General features: G+C 47.8%; 1 protein-coding gene across 2 annotated transcripts in view; it reads left to right on the top strand.

Moving 5' to 3' along the window:
- Lgr6 (leucine-rich repeat-containing G protein-coupled receptor 6) overlaps window positions 1–20,215 on the top strand; it is a 119,678-nt gene that overhangs the window by 85,255 nt on the left and 14,208 nt on the right. For both annotated transcript variants that reach the window (NM_001427357.1, XM_039091316.2), the window contains 8 exon segments: window positions 11,305–11,373; window positions 14,037–14,108; window positions 14,297–14,368; window positions 16,229–16,297; window positions 17,433–17,504; window positions 18,397–18,462; window positions 19,640–19,711; window positions 20,111–20,182. In NM_001427357.1, the coding sequence (NP_001414286.1) occupies window positions 11,305–11,373; window positions 14,037–14,108; window positions 14,297–14,368; window positions 16,229–16,297; window positions 17,433–17,504; window positions 18,397–18,462; window positions 19,640–19,711; window positions 20,111–20,182 (564 nt within the window).

Raw genomic sequence — 20,215 nt, 5'->3', positions numbered from 1 at the left:
TAGGCAGACCAGACTTGCTCAGTCCTGCACCCACAAGCCTTTGATCTCCCAGGGTGAATGACCACCACTTCAGGGAAATCAGAAGCAGAGATGGTCTAACCATGCGTCTCTAAAGCAGCCTGTCCTCTTTCCACGTTAGACCCTCAAGTCAGTTCCAGGACTTTAGGTATATAGGTTGAGGTAAAAAAGGAAATCTAGATTGGAAAAGAAAAAGTTCCAGGAAAATTCTCCATGAAACCAGGTGCCAACGTACCTTGGTCAATCACTGGAATTTCAAGTTTGAGAAACACAGGCAGTTATGCCAGACTGAAAACCAACAGGATTCAAATTCCCAACTATATACTTAACTAAAATAGAGGTGGCCAGGGAACCCTGGTTCCATCCTGAAGGGCCCATGTCTGAGAATTTGATGCCTACGTCTTAGCAGAACCCAGAGTGAGGGTGGGTTCAGGAACCTCTAAAAAACAACAGCTCCTTTCCTCAAGTCCAGGCAATGATCTCTGGGCCTTGTCATGACCTTGTTAAGTCTGGCCCAAGTTGGAGCCCGAGCTGGCTGGACGTTCCCCTCTGGAAGAGGGCCTGGGCCTGAGTGAGAACAGAAGCCTCCTGGCTCAGCTCCCTCTCTAATCAGGATCAGCCTTCAGCATGGGGCTGTGAATGCAACGGACAGGGTAAGACTTTATAGAATTCCACCTTAAAGTCCAAAATTGCGCATTCCTCGTCAACTGACATCCCTGTGGTGCATCCAAAGGACGCTCTTACTTCAACAGTAGCTGTGGCTAGAGAATGTACTCCAGTCTCTTTATCATTGAAACCACAAATGGTCAACAGGTTTCACTCTCAACTCGCTTGGAATTGGCCCTGAAAATGTCTGGTCACTCCCCAGTGCTGGGCTGACCGTCAACCTTTCATCTGGAACAGAACATCAGGTGGATTTCCACCAGGGTTCTTCCAGGACTTGGGGCATTCCAGAGGAGATCAAGGATTAGACTTGAATCAGCAGACTTGGATTCAAATCCTGACACCGCCACCAGCATGTGGCACGTTCAAGTCACGTGACCTCTCGAAAGCTTCAGCTGTCGCAAATAGGAAAGGAGGCCAGTATTTGACAACTCAAGGACATTGCAAAGGTCGAATTGAAGGTGGGGACTCCGTGCAGTGCTTTGGCGTACCATAGGTGCTCAACTTACGCTGGCCTTGCCTTTCGGACTCACCACTCGGTGTTGGCTGGTCTGAAGGCGGCCCGGCCGAGAGGGTGCAGCCCAGAGGTGTCATTTTACAACGCTCCCTGCTGTGACTCATCACTCCAATGAATCAGAACTCTCAGGCACTCAGGACGTGACTACTATATTAGTTTCCTGTGGCTGCCATGACAAACTACCACAAACTTAATGGCTTAACGGAACAGCAATTTATTCCTCCACAGCTCTGGAGGTCAGAAGTTCAAAACCAAGGGGTTGGCAGGACTGGTTACTTCTATAGGATTTGAGGCTGGCTAACCCTGAACCCTGTACCCCCTCACATCCGATGGCTGCTGGCAATCCTTGGCTTAGAGACATGTCCTCCAGTCATGCCTCCATCCTCACAAAACTTTGTGCCTTCTCATAAACCTCTTACCATTGGCTGGAGAGATGGCTCAGGGGTTAAGAGCACTGGCTGCTCTTCCAGAGGTCCTGAGTTCAATTCCCAGCAACCACATGGTGGCTCACAACCATCTGTAGTGGGATCTGATGCCCTCTCTTCTGGTGTGTGTGAAGACAGTGACAGTGTACTCATATACATAAATAAATACATCTTTAAAAATAATTCTATATCATTGGATTTAGGACCCAGCCTGATAACCTTGCCTCTCCACACAACTCGCTCTTTTCTGGTTTCATATCTCAAGTCTGTTAGCCCATTTTTGCTAGTTTCTGCTCTTCCCGTCTTAAGACAGGGTCTGTCTCTGTGGTCTAAGCTGACTTCAGATTCACAACAGTCCTCTTCTGGCCTCAGTCTCCCAGAGTGCTGGGCCAGCAGATGTGAGCCACCATGTCCCAGCCTGTCTCTGTTCTAACATTAACTTCTTACCTTTAGGAAAACTAGTTCTCCATTCATCTCATTTCTTAACACACACACACACACACACACACACACACACACACACACACACACACACCAGCTCCACACTTGTTGAGGAAGACAGGCAGGAACTGTGCATCCTCTTGTTCCAAATGGACAGGCCAAGGCCGAGAGTTGATGACCTATCTAAGGCCACTCAGTTAGCTAAGAGGCAGGACCAGAACTCAGGCTTCCCTGCCCCTGGCCCCATGTCAGCTCCTCAGACCACAATGCCTCTGGAGGCAGGGTATCAAGGAACTCCTTGCCCCCACATTCTTAATCACCTTACACTTGTGGGTTTATTAGCTGCAAATTTGTGGGCTTCTGTGGCTTATAGAGGAATTTATTGTTCCATATAAAACTTTTTTTTTCTGGCTTCCCCCACAGAACCACTAATGACTTTTAACAGGCAGAAAATTGAGCTGCCCAATGAGTTTGTCTTGCGTTCTGTGACCATGACGAGTTATTAATAGTTCTTCCCAGCACAACATTCTCTTTCCCATCGCCCTGTTGTTGGGGGTAGCCAAGGTCGCCTCCTGTCACTGCCGCCCCTTCCTCCCTGTTGGCAACAGAGCAAAAACTTCCACTCGACCCCTCACTCTCCCAGGAACCCCAGGCAGCTAGTCTGGAATGGAGAAGGAAGGGAGGTTAGGGAAGGAGGGCTCCGCCAGGGATCTTTAATAGATGCCGATGGAGAGGAAACTGGCCTTTGCATATCTGTAGGAACGAAGAGCTGGAAAGAATCAATTATCCCCACTCCCTTTGCTTTTGGTGCCTTATACTCAGTCATCCCACAAACACCGAGCTTCTCTTATGCGCCAGAACCCATTGCAGGCTCCGTGGAAAGAGGAAGACATCACTGACACTAAAGGATTTTACCCCAGAAATCTTGAGCCCCTTTAAATTGATCATTAACGTACTACTCACATCTCGTTCCTCAAGATTCCAAGTCCTTAACAATATCATACCCAGGGGCTCACTCTGTGGTGATGCTACACAGAGTTTGGTCTGGCTTTTAACACTGTGCATCCACCCAGAACTCCAGCCCAGACCCCATCCCTGAACATCAGACGTAAGTGTCCCCTAGGTAGTCTTTATAGCCCAGTAGCTCCCTACCACAGATGGATGTGGGCCTTGCTCATTGCAATGGTCCCTCAACCTGCACACTCTGTTGAGATCAGGCCTATTTACAGCCTCCAGGCGATCTACATTGAAAGGACCCTGGGAGCAAAGGTCGTCTCAGGGAGCTGATCAAAACCAGAAAGTTAGATCCTGTTCTGGGTGTCACATCTTCAGAGCAACAAGGGCTTTCCCGGGTGAGAGATATGAGGTGTCTACAAAACGTGATTCAAAGAGCCAGGGAGAAGCCTTGGGTATGGTGTGATGTTCCCCTTGTTAGATACTCTACACATGGCTTCCAGCCAGAAGTAAGAACCAAGGGAGGGGGTTGGGGATTTAGCTCAGTGGTAGAGCGCTTGCCTAGGAAGCGCAAGGCCCTGGGTTCGGTCCCCAGCTCCGAAAAAAAAGAACCAAAAAAAAAAAAAAAAAAAGAACCAAGGGAGGTGAGGAGGTAGCGTTTTGGCTCAGGGTAAGGTAGCTTCAGTCAGTGTATAGAACAGCCCCACCATGGCTCCACTGGGCAGTTAGCAAACTCAGAGAGTGTCCCTACCGCTGGGGACGGTCTAAGCAAAAACCGGCTCCCTGTCTGACCAGAATCTTGGAGTTGATTCCTGCCGTGGAGGCTGTTTAGAATATTACCTTTTATCTCCTTTCCAAGCCTAGGCGTCTGCAATCCCAGGTGTTCCACTGGATCAGGAAAACAAGAAATCTCAGTATGAGAGCCCAGCTCCTGTTGTTAAAATCGGCCTGCCATTCCGAATGTGCGCTGACAAGGAAGAGCGTGTAGGCGGAAGGAGGGCGTGTCTATGTCTCTCAATAGAAACCGATGACAATTTTACTAATTGCTGCAGTTATTAATGGGTGGCCTTTTATGTAGGCTGTTTAGAAGGTAAAACAATGCTATTAGTCATAAAGTGTTGGTTCCTGGCTCTGCAGTCATCCGCGCCATGCACGTGCAGTAAGATTAAAGACAGGTGCTCCCTCCGCAGTGTAGGGAGAGCAGTTAAGACATGCACTCACTGTGCTTGCTTGCCTAATTCCAGAACCCGGGAGACAAAGCGGCTCAGAGTTTATAATCTATCTGAAATGGCCGTGCACTGTGTCTCATACCGTGGAGTCAGGCTCATCTACATACCCCCTTGTGCCCTTATCTGAGATCTGGTAATAAACATAAATATTAGTCTTGATAATAAAGTGTAAGTGGGAACCCAATTAATGTAATTCATCTTTCTTAATTGCTATGAGGAGTAGACAGAGCAACTTGTATACCTACAGTCGTAGCGTGTGGTGAAGAAAGTGTTTGCCCGGTATGTGGAGTCTAGGAAAGGAGGACTCAAAAGGCGTTGGCGCTCTTTGATCAGCTACTCTGTGCTAGTCTCTGGACCAGGGGAATAGAGCCATGTTCTGCAATGGGTGTCCTCAACTTCAGGTAAAGAAGTACACTGAGGAAATCAAGCAACTTGATCAGTGGGATCTTGTTGGTTAATGGAAGCCCAAGAACTTCCTACGCTCACACGGATAAGCCACAAACATGGCCTCTACATAATAATCATTTGGCTGCAAGTGGTTATAAACACCTAGAGGAAATCCTATAGAACCTTCCCTCCCACAGTCCATCTTCCCCTTCTCCTTGAGCCCTGCTGTTCATGGTCTTTCCAGGAAGCAACTCTGGGTGGTTGAGAAAGTGGCCAAAAGGCCTGAGTTCAAGGTCTGCCTCCCAGCAACTTACCTCTTCTCTCCAAACCCCAGTTTCCTCGTCAATAAAAAGATGTATGAAATCCTACCAGCGGTGCCCACTGCTCCACAGCAAGGGTCCCCAGAGATCTCAGGGACTGGACACTCGGCATACCCAGATAGAAGGGTAGAGTTGGGAATCCTGAAGCAGCTTGGGACTTGGGCAGCCTTCTCAAACGTTCCGACCGACTGCTTGCCATCGGTTTGATTGGGTTTGGCTGGAAACTACTAAGCAGATGAAGGCGAAGATTAGGCACGAACAGCCGCAGCTTTCCAGACTGAGCTCCAGTTGGAGGTGGGGATGGGTTCTCTTTAACCTTAGTCCTTCCCCATCTGCTTCTGGCTCCTGAGAGAGGCAAACAGAACAGCGAATGCTTCTTGGGCTTCTGGATGATTCTAGGGACTATTAAAGATAACGGACTAAAAAACCATAGGCCCACGGATGAGTTTCCTGTCAGAAGCATAGAGCATCATAAGTATCAGACTAAGCTGTGGTTTCTAAGAGTAGATTCCCAAAAGACTGAGATGCCGCCCTGAAACCGCCAGTCACAAAGGCGAAAGGGCTTCCCCCCACGTGGTCTTGCGCAATGGCATGACTGATAATCTTTGACAATGGATATTCACATGTGTAGCCCTGTGCTGGACCGCAGGGGATCCAACATAGCACCTGGGAGCTCCCTGCCTCCCCAGGGGTGGGAGAACATATACGCACATAACCTCACTGTGCTCTCAGCGGCCTGCCGGGGGCTTCAGTCCCAGCTGTTCCTGCTGAAGAGCTCTTGCCAAATGCCTGCCTGTCTCTGTGCTCAGTTTCCTGTCTCCACACAGTGCCTACCTCAAAGGGAACGGTGGGAATCGACTGGATTAACATACGCAAACCTCCAAGAAACATAACCCTTACACGGTAATTACTGTTATTACCAAGGCACCGGCATCAGCGATGGCTGTCCTGCACGCCGACTAAGAAAGCGTCAGAAAACTACTGAGAGGGTGTGTGATTCTAAGTGTAGGGAAGAGGTAGAGCCCATGGTATATTTGGATGCAATTTCAAAGGATGACTAGTACTTCAACAGCTGAGGGTGTGGGGAAAGGGCATTCCAGGGGAAAGCGGCCCAGGCAACACCAAGAAATGAGGAAATACACTCAGGGTTGAGATGCAGATAGAGCAAAGGATTTGATCGAGGGCATGGGAGCCCGCTGAGGAATATGGACTTTGGTTTTTTTTTTTTTTCTGAAAGCCGTTTTAGAGTTTTCAGTGTAGCTGAGACATCGGGTCAGCTCTGCATTTTAAAAAGAACTTTCTGGCAGATGTGTAGCAGTTAGGAGTGTAGGCTCCACACTCTAGCCACCAGGGTTCAAATCCTGACTGCAATCCTGAGAATTCATTAAGACAGGCTACATTGCTGGGGTACATAGACAAAGAGGTGTGTTTATTTACTATGTGCCCTTTCACTGTCTGCGAGGCATACACAGATAGTTAAAGTCCTGGATTATGTAGCAGTTCCAGGAGAATATTTCTTTTTGCCATGTGACATTTCCTTCATAGGGTCACACAGGACCCTGGGTTCTTGCCATCCCTGCAGCATTTAGCTGGAAGAAAGGTAGACTAACCGTGGAAGAGGAAAGCGAGATATTTTATAAAAGTCAGGGATAGAAATGCAAATAAATGTTTACCTAACTTCTTGGGGAGGGGGGAATATGGTCATGTAGCCACATCAATTGAGAGGGAGGCTGGGAAATATACTCTAGCTATATTTTAGATATTCCTTCTGTCAGGCCATCTAATAGAATTTCCCTCAATGATAGGAGTGTTCTAGATCTGTGTTTTTAATGCAATAGCTGTGAGTCACAGGCTGCTGTAGAACATTTGAAATGTGGCTACTGAAACCGACATTAAAAAAAAATCTCATTTACTTATAATTAAATAGCCAGACGTGGCTTGGGGCTGTCGTATTGAACAGTGCAGTTGTAGAGCAAAGAGGGGAGGGATTGGAGCATATATTCAGTGATTTCTGCCAATCACTTGCTAGGTACTGATGACTGAACATCAGCTGTGCTTTCTCACTTCCCTTAGTGGAAAAAAAATGATTGTAGGAACAGAATCCAACTTTCTAGACTGTTGAGGGAGGGAGATCATTCAGCCAACGCACCATACTGAGTGCTTAGCCAGTGTTGGTCTATCTACCTGTGGCAGAAGGTAGGGATAATATGTGGCAGTTCATGAGGGAGAGCTTCTCTCCCCTCTAAATATTTCCATTTGCTTCAACAGAGCTAAGCCACATGTTCATATTCTCTGAATTGTGTCCTTCAAACCTAGTTCAAATGTCCCATATCCATAAAATCCTCCAGGTGTAGTCTCTCCAGGTGTGACCTCTCCAGTTGTGGTCTCTCCAGGTGTGACCTCTTCAGGTGTGACCTCTCCAGGTGTGGTCTCTCCAGGTGCATGACAGTCCTGATGCTTTGTGGGCTGTCCAGCACCTGCAGCATCGTACTGAGGGAGCTCGTCTTGTCTCGTGCTTTTCTCCACCTCATCGTTTCCCACTCTGCCCAGCAGAATGCTTTGTGTATTTTGGGACATTTGGCAACACGTGTCTGTTGCATTGAGTTGAATTCATTGGGTGCAGAGAGGGTTGCAAGGACACAGTTACTGAACATGAGAGCCAGATTCCACCCACATGGCACAAAATAAAGCTAGAGTTTGGCAACTTCTCGGGTCACTGAACCTATGTAGACATCCAAACGTGGCCACCTCACTGTCATGGAGTTTGTAGAGTTCATTTGGATGTTAGTACGAGTTTTTTTCTCCTATATTTCTCTGTAAAAATAACCTTCTAGTTCTCATGCCTTTTACCACATGCCTTTCCCCAGTGTCTGTCTACTTAGTCCTGGCAAAGTTCCTGACCAGAAACTGCCAAGGAGAACTGGAACCACTCAATTTGGCAGCCTGGACCTGGGTCCAATGAGCTATATAAGTGCTCCGTGGGAGCAAAGCCACCCAGAACACATCCCATGGTCTCTGAGGTTCAAGGCAACCCTGACACTGTCCCTCCCAATGATCCTGTGTCATTTTGACATCCACCTTTAAAAAAAAAGTCCCAAGACTATGCCTCTCAATACCCTGAATTCTCATGAATTTATTGATATTTTTATTACTTCTAAGCTTGTTTAGAACTTCTCAGCTAGCCATTCAGCACATACTTGCTGAGGTCCTGCTCTGTGTTGGATATTATTCTGGTGTTTCAGATTCAAAACAGACAATTCTCATGTTCAAGGAGCTTTCATTCTGGTTGGGTAGTAGGAAAAGAAAGGTCATATGCCAATAAGTTCCATGACGGCGAGGAAAGCAGGCAGTCTCTTGTGTCATAAAAATCACTCCAAAACGTAGTGACCTAAAGTAACACCTTATTATTTCTCATGAGTTCGTGGCTTGGCTGGGATCCCTGGGCTCACTGAGGAGGCTGTAGCCACTGGAGGCTCACAGAGGGCTAAGGGGTCTACCATAGCTTCTCCTACTTATCAGGAGCCTCACGCTGGCTGCTGGACCACCCTCTCCATATAGTTCACCACTCATGAGTCCACTTTGGGCTTCCTGACAAGCCGCTGTGAGGTAGGTTGTGAAGACAGAGGCTGCAAGGCTCCTATGACTTAGGGCCAGGTCACCCTGTATTCCTTCTGTCTTGTATGGGTCACTGCCACTGACAAGGCCAGGCAAGTCTTCAGAGTGACACGTCTTTATTCCTTATGAAAAATATAATTCCCCTCGGGCAAGAATGGAGAGCTCCGAAAGGAGCTGAACCAAGTTTGAAGGGGACACTTGATTTTCAAACACTGAGGTGTGCAGACGAATCAGTTATGTGCTGCCACGTTAGGATAGGAAGAGAGGTAGAGGCGAATTGTAATGTAGCGTGAAGGCAGCGTGGGTGACAGGTTGTGCTGTTTGAAGTACACTGGGGGAGAAGGCCCTCTGAAGAGGGGTATCTTAGGGAGGGACCTGAGTGAACTAAGTAGTGATAAAGATACCTGAGGAAGGATATTCTAGGTAGAGGGAATATAGAGCTACCAAAGACTCTCAGGCCAGGCCTCTGCAATGCATCTTCTTAGAGTCAATGGTATATTCAGTGTTTTGAGTGAAGAACTTATGGAAAATTCAACTTTTCCTGGGCAGCAATGGAAAGTTCCGATAGGAACTGAACCCAGTTAAAAGGGGGCCGCTTGACTGCAAAACACCGAGATGTGAAGATCCACATTTATGGAGTTGAAGATTCAAAAAAATGTCTACCTCTGTCCCCTGCCGTCTGCTCCCGTGCCCCTCACCTGATGGGCTGTGACTTGTGCAGCCCTTGGTAGACCTCCAAGAACTCCAGAGTTAAAATCCTGTTTCCAGTCTCTGCTTTCAGTCATCTTGTCCCCCGTTTGTCCCCAGCCTTGCCCTCACACAGCCTGCGGGAACGGCTCTGTGAGCAAATCAAAGTGTGCTACAAAGGAGAGCAAAGTGTCTGGCTTACAAAGGATGGGGCAGGGCAGAGGGGTTTTCTGGTGTAATTACACAAGGTCTCCAGGGCAGTCTGAGGGTAATGGGTAATAGTATGCCTGCAGAGGGGGACAATTATCTAGCACATTGACTGCCAGCTGCTTGTCACTGTTCCTCTGGCCTCCTGGGCTGGGTTCCTGGCTCTACCTGTGGCCTATTAAGTGTAATGACCCTCCCGTGCAGAAGAGCCTCTCATTATCTCTGTGTTACCATGATATTTATCGACAAAACTCTGACAAGCTGCTTTGCAATTAAAAGACCACCACATAGTCCCCTTCTGTGGCCTTGGACACCCATTAAAGTTGTTGGGCTTCAAAGGCTGAAAACATCGGCTAGGGTCCTCCTTAAAAGGGTCAAGAGCCATTCCTGAAACTGACGCCCCCACATCCTTCCAAAGCTGGGGACTGTGTACCCCAGAAACAGGGCTTCAGAGGCATCAAGACCCCCTACCAAATTAGGAACATTACATATGGGTTAATTCATTGGCTACTGAGTGCCAAAGGTAGTAAATTTCTTGAAAGTTGCTGTCTCTTCTGAAGACAGTTGCAGCCCTGAGAGACGGAATCCGATTACAACAACGAAGCGAAACTTCCCGAAAGTCCTCTGAGGCTCTTCTCAGAAAGCAAGGAAGGTGATTGTAAGAAGGGTAGCCACACAAGCTAGCAAGGAGCTACAGAAACAATCATTCTTCTTCATGGTTACTCTCAAGAACCTCGTCTTTCCGTGGGTGTCGTCTGCCTGTGGGCTTATCTACTCGTCAAGAGCAGCTCTGTGTCTGTTCTGATGAAAATTAAAATTAGCCCTCAGCCTGTTGCTCCTCTCCGCCTTTTACCCCACCATTGCTACCCAAGGGTGCAATCAAAAGGTCTCTTGAAGGAGTGGAAAAGATGAAGTTGTGATTGCTTACAGGTCAGCCAGTGTTGGCTTCTATTGCCTAAGAGAATGCTATTATGAGTATCGTTATACAAACATCTTCACACACAGGTACGGACTTCTCTGTACAGTAATGGACACAAGACAGCCTGAGTATGTGAAATTCAATTAGAAAAGATATCAAACTGCTAAAAGTTGTACACGTTTAGTTTATTAGAAAGCTTGTGTGTATTCTTGTCTTCTGGCCAACTTGGCTTACTGCCCCTTTAAAAACTTTCTTTCATTGTCTTCTGATTATACGTGTGATAAATGTTCCTTGTATATAAGAAAAATGGAAAATGCAGGAAAATGTAAGAGAAAGTAAAGATTGTCTCCCATGCCATCACCCAAAGGGGAAAAAATCTGGCAGATGTGTTGACATATAGCCATAACTCTAACACTGTGGAGTCTAGAGCCGAAAGATCAAAAGTTCAAGTCCACCTGAAATACACAGGGAGAATTTTGTCTCAAACACAAACCAGCAGAGGCCATAGCTTAAATAGCTGTAATCTGAAGAACTCTCTGGAATCAATAGACTAGTAACATGTTAAAGATCACTTCCTTATCTCTCTTCTCTCATCCCATGAATCCAAAGACTTAAAATAGACTTTGCTGAACTTTTTTTAGAGATTATTCTGAGGTAGGCAGATTCAGATATGCGCACTCCTAAAATATATCCCCACTCAAAACAGTTCTGGTGCCAGGAAAGCTCCAAGCCCAAGGATTTGTGGAGTAGAAATGGAGTACAAACATTCAGAAAATGTGTTTTCAGACCTTGGCAGCTGGATCCAACAGATTGGAAAACCCATCTCCCGGGCCAACCCTACAGCCAAGTTTCCATGTCTCGGGGACCCTGACATGCCCCGTTAAGCCTCTGAGCTAATGACTGCCCTGCTTTTTCATTCCAGAGACTTGAACTATAATGAGCTGCAGGAGTTCCCCGTGGCTATCCGGACCCTGGGCAGGCTGCAGGAATTGTAAGATCTTCTGCTGGTCTTTCGGGTGCTTCTCCCAGGGGCAGAGGCCAGCTCGTTCACCAAGTTGCCTCCTATAGTTTTTGTGACTGGTCCTTGTAAAAGCTGTGGCTGGAAACACTTCCCCAGCTCCCAGGGCAGCAGTAGTCAGAACTCTCAGTAGCTCGGCTTTGAACATTTCTTGGGGGTGTCTGCTCAGTATAAATGGCTTTGGGCCCTTTAAGCCTGGGAGCACATGTGCAAGAACCACCTCTTGCAGCCTGGACCTGGCTTTGGACTGTTTATGTCTAGAGAAGACTTAGAAGAACTGGGGGCTGGTTTATAGGGTCACTCTTTAATACTATCCCTAAAAGGATTGAGAAATTGACTCTGGAACTCCATGGGCATCTATTATGATGATTATTTCAATTGTGTGTGCATGTGCATACAAGTGTGTGCATGATGTGTGCATGAGTGTGTGTGCCTGAGAGTGTGTGTGTGTGTGTGTATGTGTGTGTGTGTGTGTGTCGCACATGCCCACAGCCCATGTGTGGAGGACAGAAGACAACTTTATGGAGCTTGTCTCTCCTTCTATATTTATGTAGGTTGCTCAGGTTGCCTGGCTTGTGTAGCAAGTACCTTTACCTACTGAGCCATCTCACTCCCAAACATTTATTATCTGTTTGAATATTCACTAGACCGGGTGCTGTACTTAGTGTTAATACAAAATAATGGTAAGCTAGACATGGGGTCCCCTGAAAAGGATCCCTCACCTCATTCACAACACAAAGCGTCCTGAAAGTAGGAACAAGTCAAAGCAGCATATAATTCCAGCCTTAAACGGTGGCATAGTATATTGGCTAAAACAGTTATGGGAATTCAGAATGACCGCTCACTGTAGACTGAGGTTACCTGAGCCTGGTCTCAAAGGATGAGTGGGATTCAGGGGGTAACAAGGGTAGAAGAGGACAGTAGTTTTAGTCAGTGGAGAAGTACAAAGCACAGAGCTAACAGGAAGTGGTTAAGGTAGAGAATGACCACCGAAGGGACACCAACTTTGATGGGGGGTATGTTCAGTGACCTCAGGAATCTAATATACAGCTATTCTAGAATCCAATTAAGGAAACAAGGAGCTTCATGGGTTTTGTTTTTTGGGTTTTTTTGGAGAAAAAATGTACACATTTAGGTATAAATATATACATCATACATACATATATACTAACATACATACATACATACACACATAGACATACAAACATACGTACATATATACATACAAGCATACAGACATACAAAAATACATACACACATACATATAAACATAATACATACATACAAACACACATACATACATACAAATATATATACATACATACACACGTACAAATATATATACAAACACACATACATACACACACATACAAACACACATACATACAAACATACATACAAACATATATACATATATAAAACATGCATACAAACATACACATATAAAACATACATACATACATACATGCCTACAAGCCTACATACATATATAAAACATATATACATACAAACATACATACATACATCATCTCCTGAGAGAAAACTGCTTGAGAACAGGGCCTCTATCATTTAAATCTCTCAACCTCTCAGAACTTAACCTAGCCCAAGACACAAAAGAGATATTCCAACAAACATGGTGACCAGAAGGAAGGAAGGAATCAGCAAGCCTTGTGGGTAGCATTGGCCAGAGATATCTGAGGATGAGCCTTGCCTGAGACAGCATGGAGGTGAAAGGGATAAGAGGAAACAGGAGATGGAGAGAAATTGAGCGTGTTCTAGGATACAGAAAGCTGGAGTCTTCTGGGAGGAGGGAGAATGTTGAGAGGCCTGCCCAGACCTCTGTGTAATTTGCAGCCCAACAAGTTGGTACTTGGGAAAGCTTCACAGCAACACAAACACAGTTTCCAGCTTCCAGACCCCAGACACTCAGTGGGGTACTTCATTACCCATCACTCACAGATGCAGTCTATGGCCACTGAACACCCGACTCTGTCCTTTATCCCCTCTGTTGCTCTGCCTCTGTGTTTCTTCACTTCAGGAGCCGCCTCCCTCACCCAGCATCCCCTGGAAGTTCTTTACTTCCTGTACCCTCCTTTTCCTTCCCACACACCCTTGGCTTCCTCTGTGGGGACTTATCATGGCTCCTGCCACAGATGACCAAGGAATGGATTCCTTCCTTAGGACCTGAACTCAGCTACTCACTCTGGAGTTATTCTCATGGGCTTTCTGAAGCTTGACACCTGGGAACTGTCCCAGTTTCACTCCCAACACACAGACACAGACACAGACACAGACACAGACACAGACACAGACACAGACACAGACACAGACACAGACACAGACACAGACACAGACACAGACAGACACAGACACACACCATACACACACACACACACAGAGAGAGAGAGAGAGAGAGAGAGAGAGAGAGAGAGAGAGAGAGAGAGAGAGAGAGAGAGACTGAGTATGTTGAATGGAGAGGAAAACAGGCAGGCAGGATTGGAGCCGAAGTTTCCAGGTTAAAGTCCGATTGCTCTCAGGACCTGTCTAGTCAACTGTCAGAAAGCCCCATGAAGCGCCACACTCTTCCTCTCCCCACCTCTCTTCAAACCTCACTGCTCCCTGGTGCTGTCTTCTAGGGGTTTCCACAACAACAACATCAAGGCTATCCCAGAGAAGGCCTTCATGGGCAACCCTCTCCTGCAGACAATGTGAGTACTTCTCCAGCTCCTGGTGTGTGTGTTTTGGGGGAATGGAGGGTGTGGGGGGTGGATAGAAGGGATGCCCCTAGAAAAAATGTGGGAGGGCAGTTGATCTCTTCCCAGAAGAGTAGGGACCTAAAAAAAAAAAAAAAAAAAAAAGTGAGATCTGAACTAGGGCTTGGGTCTTTTTCTTGCAGACACTTTTATGACAACCCGATCCAGTTTGTGGGAAGGTCAGCATTCCAGTACCTGTCTAAACTGCATACGCTGTAAGTGGGCACCAGAGGCTGCCATTGGGTTCTGGGGTCCGGACTTCTCCCCTATTCCCTCCTGCCTGCTCTCTCCTGCCCTCTCCCTCTTAGAGGCAGACCTCTCAGTGGCCAGGCAACAAACTACTGGAAGGAGAGGCCTTTGAGGCCCTAGACTTACACTTGCTCAGACCTGTCCCCAGATCTGCGGGAACTGGATGGTCTCCCTCCCCCTTCACAACCTGGTTGCTTTCCCCATATTTCACTGGATAAAGAGAGCCCTTCTTCACACCTGTGGGCACATCTCTGACCTTTTTGGTTCTACTTGGCTTGTGGTGGTTGCTCCAAGCACACCTGCAGTACAGCATGAAGAATAGTGGACAGGGCTGAGGTTCTGAACTCTGTGTGCCCTTCAGGCTGCTTCTCCCGTGCCCGGTACACAGTTTCCTGGGGCCCTCTGTGCCTTTCTCACGCTCAGCCTGAAGGAAGTCCTTTGTTTCCTTTCCCGACTTGTCTAGTTCCAAGCCTAAGGTCCCACTTTTAAAAAAAAGGGCTTCCATGGATTGTTTGCAACACGCTGTGGCTTCGCTCCACACAGCTAAGCAACCTCCTCCAGGAGCGTTTCCCTCCTATGTTCCCATTGTGTTTCCTCCCCATCCCAATCATGAGGTAACCTGAGGTACATGAACCCAGACCTTAACTTCCGTTACTGGGATCCTTACTGGATGCTACTCTGTTTCCTCGGGGTCTCTCCCACACGGTTTGTTCTTTTGTGTGACGAGGTTTCACACGGCCAAGGTTAGTCTTTAGATCCTCCTTTAGCTTCCGCTTTCCAAGGGCTAAGGTTAAAGGCGTGTGACGCCACTCCCAACACTTGCCTTTCAGAGAAGACACTCCCACCGGGAGTGGTGGCACATACTTGTGCTCTGGAGCTGAAGGCAGGAGGATGGAGGTTCAAGGCTAACGTCTGTTGTACAATAAGTTTGAAGCCAGTCTGGATTATGGGAGGTCCCCCCCCATCTCAAAACAAAACAGTAACAATATGGAATAGTTCATGGGTCTCTTGTCTGGGTTTGATTTCGCCTTTTTCCAATCCTAGGCCTCAATGCTGGAGCTGCTGGGCTCAGTCTCAGCCTAGCTGGACTGGGCAGGGCTGTCTTGATTTAAGAAAGTGATTGGGGGTGTTGGGGATTTGGCTCAGTGGCAGACCACTTGCCTAGGAAGCGCAAGGCCCTGGGTTCGGTCCCCAGCTCCGGAAAAAAGAACCAAAAAAAAAAAAAAAAAAAAAAAAAAAAAAAAAAAAAAAAAAGGAAGTGATTGGGAGGGCTGGAGAGATGGCTCAGCGGTTAAGAACACCAACTGCTCTTCCATAGGTCCTGAGTTCAATTCCCAGCAACCACATGGTGGCTCACAACCATCTGTAATGGGATCTGATGCCCTCTTCTGGTGTCTGAAGATAGCTACAGTGTACTCACATACATTAAATAATAAATCATTCCTTATTTTTTAAAAAAAAGTGATTGGGAGCTATGTATAGTGGTGTATGCCTTTGATTTCAGCACCTAGGAGGCAAAGACAAGTGGATCTCTGTGAGTTACAGGCTAGCCTGGTCTACATAGTAAGTTCCACGACATCCAGTCAGAACTACATAAAAGAGAGACACTGGTTATTTAAAAAAAAAAAAAAACAAACAAACCTAACAAAGTATTATAAACATAGCTCAACTTCCCATGGGGCCAAAGTGGCTAATTCGAAGGAGGCTTGAGGGAAATGATGTATCCCCCAAAAGGTAGAGCCCCTGAGCAGGAGAAGACTGAAGCAGAGATCACACAGGTTGACATGCCTGACACATCCTTCCAGAGCCTGTTTCTCTATTTGCAGATCCTTGAATGGTGCCACTGACATCCAGGAGTTCCCAGACCTCAAAGGCACCACTAGCCTGGAGATTCTGTGAGTGGATTCCCTTTCCCTCCACCTCCCTTCATCTGGATGACTGTCCAGGCCACATGCTCCTCCTGCCACCCTTCCTCTGTCTGCCTCTGCTACTGGCTCAGCCCCAGGGCCTTGGCCATCTCCAGATGTGGTGCTGCCTCCAGGCGAGGCAGGGGCAGCAGGAAGTGGGGAGGAGGCTGGTATTCCTCTGTTGTGTTTAGATTTGTCATGTCTGGCTTCAGAGCTCAGAGCCAGGGTACACTGAGGACTTTGACTTTGAGAGGGTCGATTCCATCAATGTCTTTCTTAGCGTCTCCATGATATATTTTGCATCATGGTGATAAGCATATAATAGGCCCTCAAAATACTCTGCACCCTGGGATAAGTACATAGTAAGCCATCAACACATTAAATGAATGTCAGAAAAGGAGCAGGCACTTAATGTGAATGTTAAGAAGTCAACTCCCTGCCTACACCACACGACTCATTCATGGCGTGGCTGGGACTGGCGCTGTCTTTTCTCTGCGCCTCTATTGTCTTCCTCCTAGCTCAGTGGCGCGCGGAGAATTTTCCATGAAAGTAATAATAGTTTCCCAAGGATGACCTTGGCCTTGGGGACTTTCTAGGGCTACCCTGTGCCTAATCCAAGTTCATCCTCCAACCAACCCTCTGCACCCTAATCTTGTCTCCTTCCTCTGGGCACAGGGAGCAAAGTGTGTGCCCATGTTCCTCCTGGAGCAGTTTCCTGGCTACTCATTGCCGTGGCTGTCCCTCCCCTTGAAGGGACGATTTAGTCCCTAAGGCCCAGTGTTGCCGGCACCATTATGAGAGGTGGGATGTGGGTGGGATGAAGCTGTATGGGTAGATTTACATCTATACGAATCACTGGACGAGCAAAGCTCATGGATCAAGGCCCTCTTTCTCTGTACTTCCCACCTCAGCTCACCTAGGTAGGCGGAACTTAGTGCTCAGACCTGGGAGCCTGCTACTTCCTGTTCCCGTAGCCCCGCCCCTGCCCTGTGTTTCCCACTGCTCTCTCTTGTCAGCTCTGCGCTCCTGCGACAATATCTATCGGGTCCAGTGTTAGAGACGGGTGGCTGGGAATGGCTGGGCTCTGGGCCTGGTGCCAGCTCTGTTCCTGTTCTCCCTGCAGGACCCTGACCCGTGCAGGCATCAGACTGCTCCCAGCGGGAATGTGTCAACAGCTGCCTAGGCTCCGAATCCTGTGAGTGGCTCAGGACCGTTCTACAGTCGACACTGTATCCCTGTCCCTGTGGTAACATCCCTTTTGGGAGAGTGATCAACTTGGACTCCTGCTGAGAATCTAGGAGAGACTGTCCTCTCTTGTTCAAGATGAAGGTCTTTGGTCTCCCAAATTGGATCTGAGTGGTTTGAGACCGTCTGCTTCTCACTAGCTGTATTCATTTGGATTTATTCTTTAATGTCTCTGAATTTAAACCTCCTATTTAAAATGAGAGTCAATTTGTGAGACCTGAAAACAGTCTGTGTTTAATGCACATACCACATAGTAGGGGCTCGACACCATTTAGACAAGAGACTTAATTGCACCTGGTATGAAGCTGCTTAAGTTGGCCCAGTTTTTCTTCCTACCTGGACTCTAACCTCAGTCTGAGACTGCTCCCTAGGGATCTTACAAGCAGCTCAAGATAGGTACATTAACATCTGCAGATGTGGGCTCCAGACCAATTGTCTACTAACTGGCAGTGTGTCTGTGGGCAGGTTGTGTGCTGAGGACCCAGGTCTTAAGTTCCCAGCCTAAGGCAAGGGTTGGGCCAGATGAGGGTTCCCAGCATTTCTTTTCTCTACTAGCTCCGTAAATGGTTAGCAGCACCGTTACCATGGGGACACTATTTCCATGAGTAGCATTGAGCATCTTGCTCAGCAATGCCCATATTTCCTACTGACTGGTTCAGCACCCTATGCCCCAGTGTTGGCCTCTCCCCTCATGTCCATATCCCTCACTTTGAACTGTTTTCCCTGGGATGCTCCCAGTGTCATGCAGGATAACATGTTCATATGGTAGCCCCATTCCTGCCCTTGCCTTCTACCCTCATATAGCCACTGTTTCCCTGAGCCGGGCTCTGTCTCTTCCCCAGGGAGCTGTCTCATAATCAGATTGAGGAGCTACCCAGCCTGCACAGGTGTCAGAAGTTGGAGGAAATGTAAGTTTGGGGTCGACCAAGGCCTAAGTCATGCAAGGGAGACTGGGCAGGTCTGAGAGAGGGGGCCAGGGCCTGAGCATGTTCTAACCCTTCTTTCTTTTCTTTCTTTTTTTTTTCTTTTCTTTTTTTCGGAGCTGGGGACCGAACCCAGGGGCTTGCGCTTGCTAGGCAAGCGCCCCACCACTGAGCTAAATCCCCAACCCCCTAACCCTTCTTTCTTTTCAGTTTGTTGGACCCAGACGTAGGATTGGGGACTCAGAAAGGCTTGGGCATGTCTCCTAGGACTCACAGTAGATGACTTTACGAGGGACAGGTGCCCAAAGGAGTCTCAGGCTAGCTCTTTCTGAGTCAATAGCAACTATAAACTGTGTTGTGATTAAGCCAGTGGAGGGCCAGGGCCACCGTGGCGCTCTGTGTGAGACACAGCAGTCTTCAGAGGAACTGGTAGCAGCCTAGGTTTGGGGGCATGTTTTCCCATGTTTTGCTCATCAACATTCACACGTACATGTGTGCTCACAAATACAAAGATATGCGTGGTTACACATGAGCCTCACAAGGAAAAGCTCACTTTAAAATATCTCTGATCCCCATTGCCCATCTCCAGTTTCCTTAAACTACTATGCCGTCTGAGTTCTGTGTGGCTGCCCCCAATTCTAGGCAGGGCAATGCTTTATGGCGCCATGACAGGGAAGATATATCTGGGTTTGTCCGGTTTGTCTGAGTAACAATGACTTTGACATTGTTGGGGTCCAGGCTCTATCTCCTAGTCAGACAATAAGTCTACTAAACTCTGCTTCTCAATTCAATGCAGTCACTTGATTACCCAGGGGCTGGACAATGCCTGCTGCTAGGCTCGGATCTGTAGAACCCATGGCTGTCAGGGGAAAGTGGGGGGCACTTCATCTGGGCCAGGAGCCAGACCCGGTGGGAACCCTGGAAGCTGACTCCCTTTTGGGCCACAGGGATGGTTTTGTGGCTTTGTCTCCTGACCCACTTACCCAAGGCAACCGGATCCCCTTGTGTTCCCTTTAATTCTGGTGACTTCCGCGGGCTGCGCCTTTTTTCCTGTGCCAGGAGAAGTGGGGGGCTCTCCTTTCTTCCTTCCACTGCTTGAGGGGCGTGGATCAGAGCCAGAGTCTGGGCCTGCAGGCTCATCTAGTCTCTCTTGCTACTCTAGTGGCCTCCAGCATAACCGGATCTGGGAAATTGGTGCAGATACCTTCAGCCAGCTGAGTTCCTTGCAAGCTCTGTGAGTACCTGTAGCACCCAGGGGTGGGATCTGGAGGACCCCCGTGTCCCTGCCAACGTCATTTCCATAGCTCATGTGTCCACTTTAAATACTCATGACATGTATGTTTATTTCTTTTCCACAGTCCCTTCACACGCACGCACGCACATGCACACCACTTCCTCATTACCCAGGGAGTTCTGAGGCTCTGGAACCAACATGATGGTTCCATTCCAGAGCCTACAACCAGGTTGGGAACTAGGCAGCAGTAAGAACCTTCCCCCAAAGGCTTCAAGCCACTGCTGCCTGGGAAGGTCAGATGGAAAGTATGTGAGAACAAGCCCAAGATAGGCCCAGCATAGAGACAATGCCTTTCCTTTGTGTCCCTGCTCTCTCCTACTGCCTGCTTTCTGCTCGCAGAGATCTGAGTTGGAATGCCATCCGTGCCATTCACCCCGAGGCTTTCTCAACCCTTCGATCCTTGGTTAAGCTGTAAGTACTCCTTGGACTCTCTTCCAGAATGCC

The sequence above is a fragment of the Rattus norvegicus genome, chromosome 13, assembly GCF_036323735.1.
Source record: "Rattus norvegicus strain BN/NHsdMcwi chromosome 13, GRCr8, whole genome shotgun sequence".
Taxonomy (NCBI): Eukaryota; Metazoa; Chordata; class Mammalia; order Rodentia; family Muridae; genus Rattus; species Rattus norvegicus.
The sequence above is the reverse complement of the archived record's forward strand: the minus strand, read 5'-3'. Positions and strand labels throughout refer to the sequence as shown.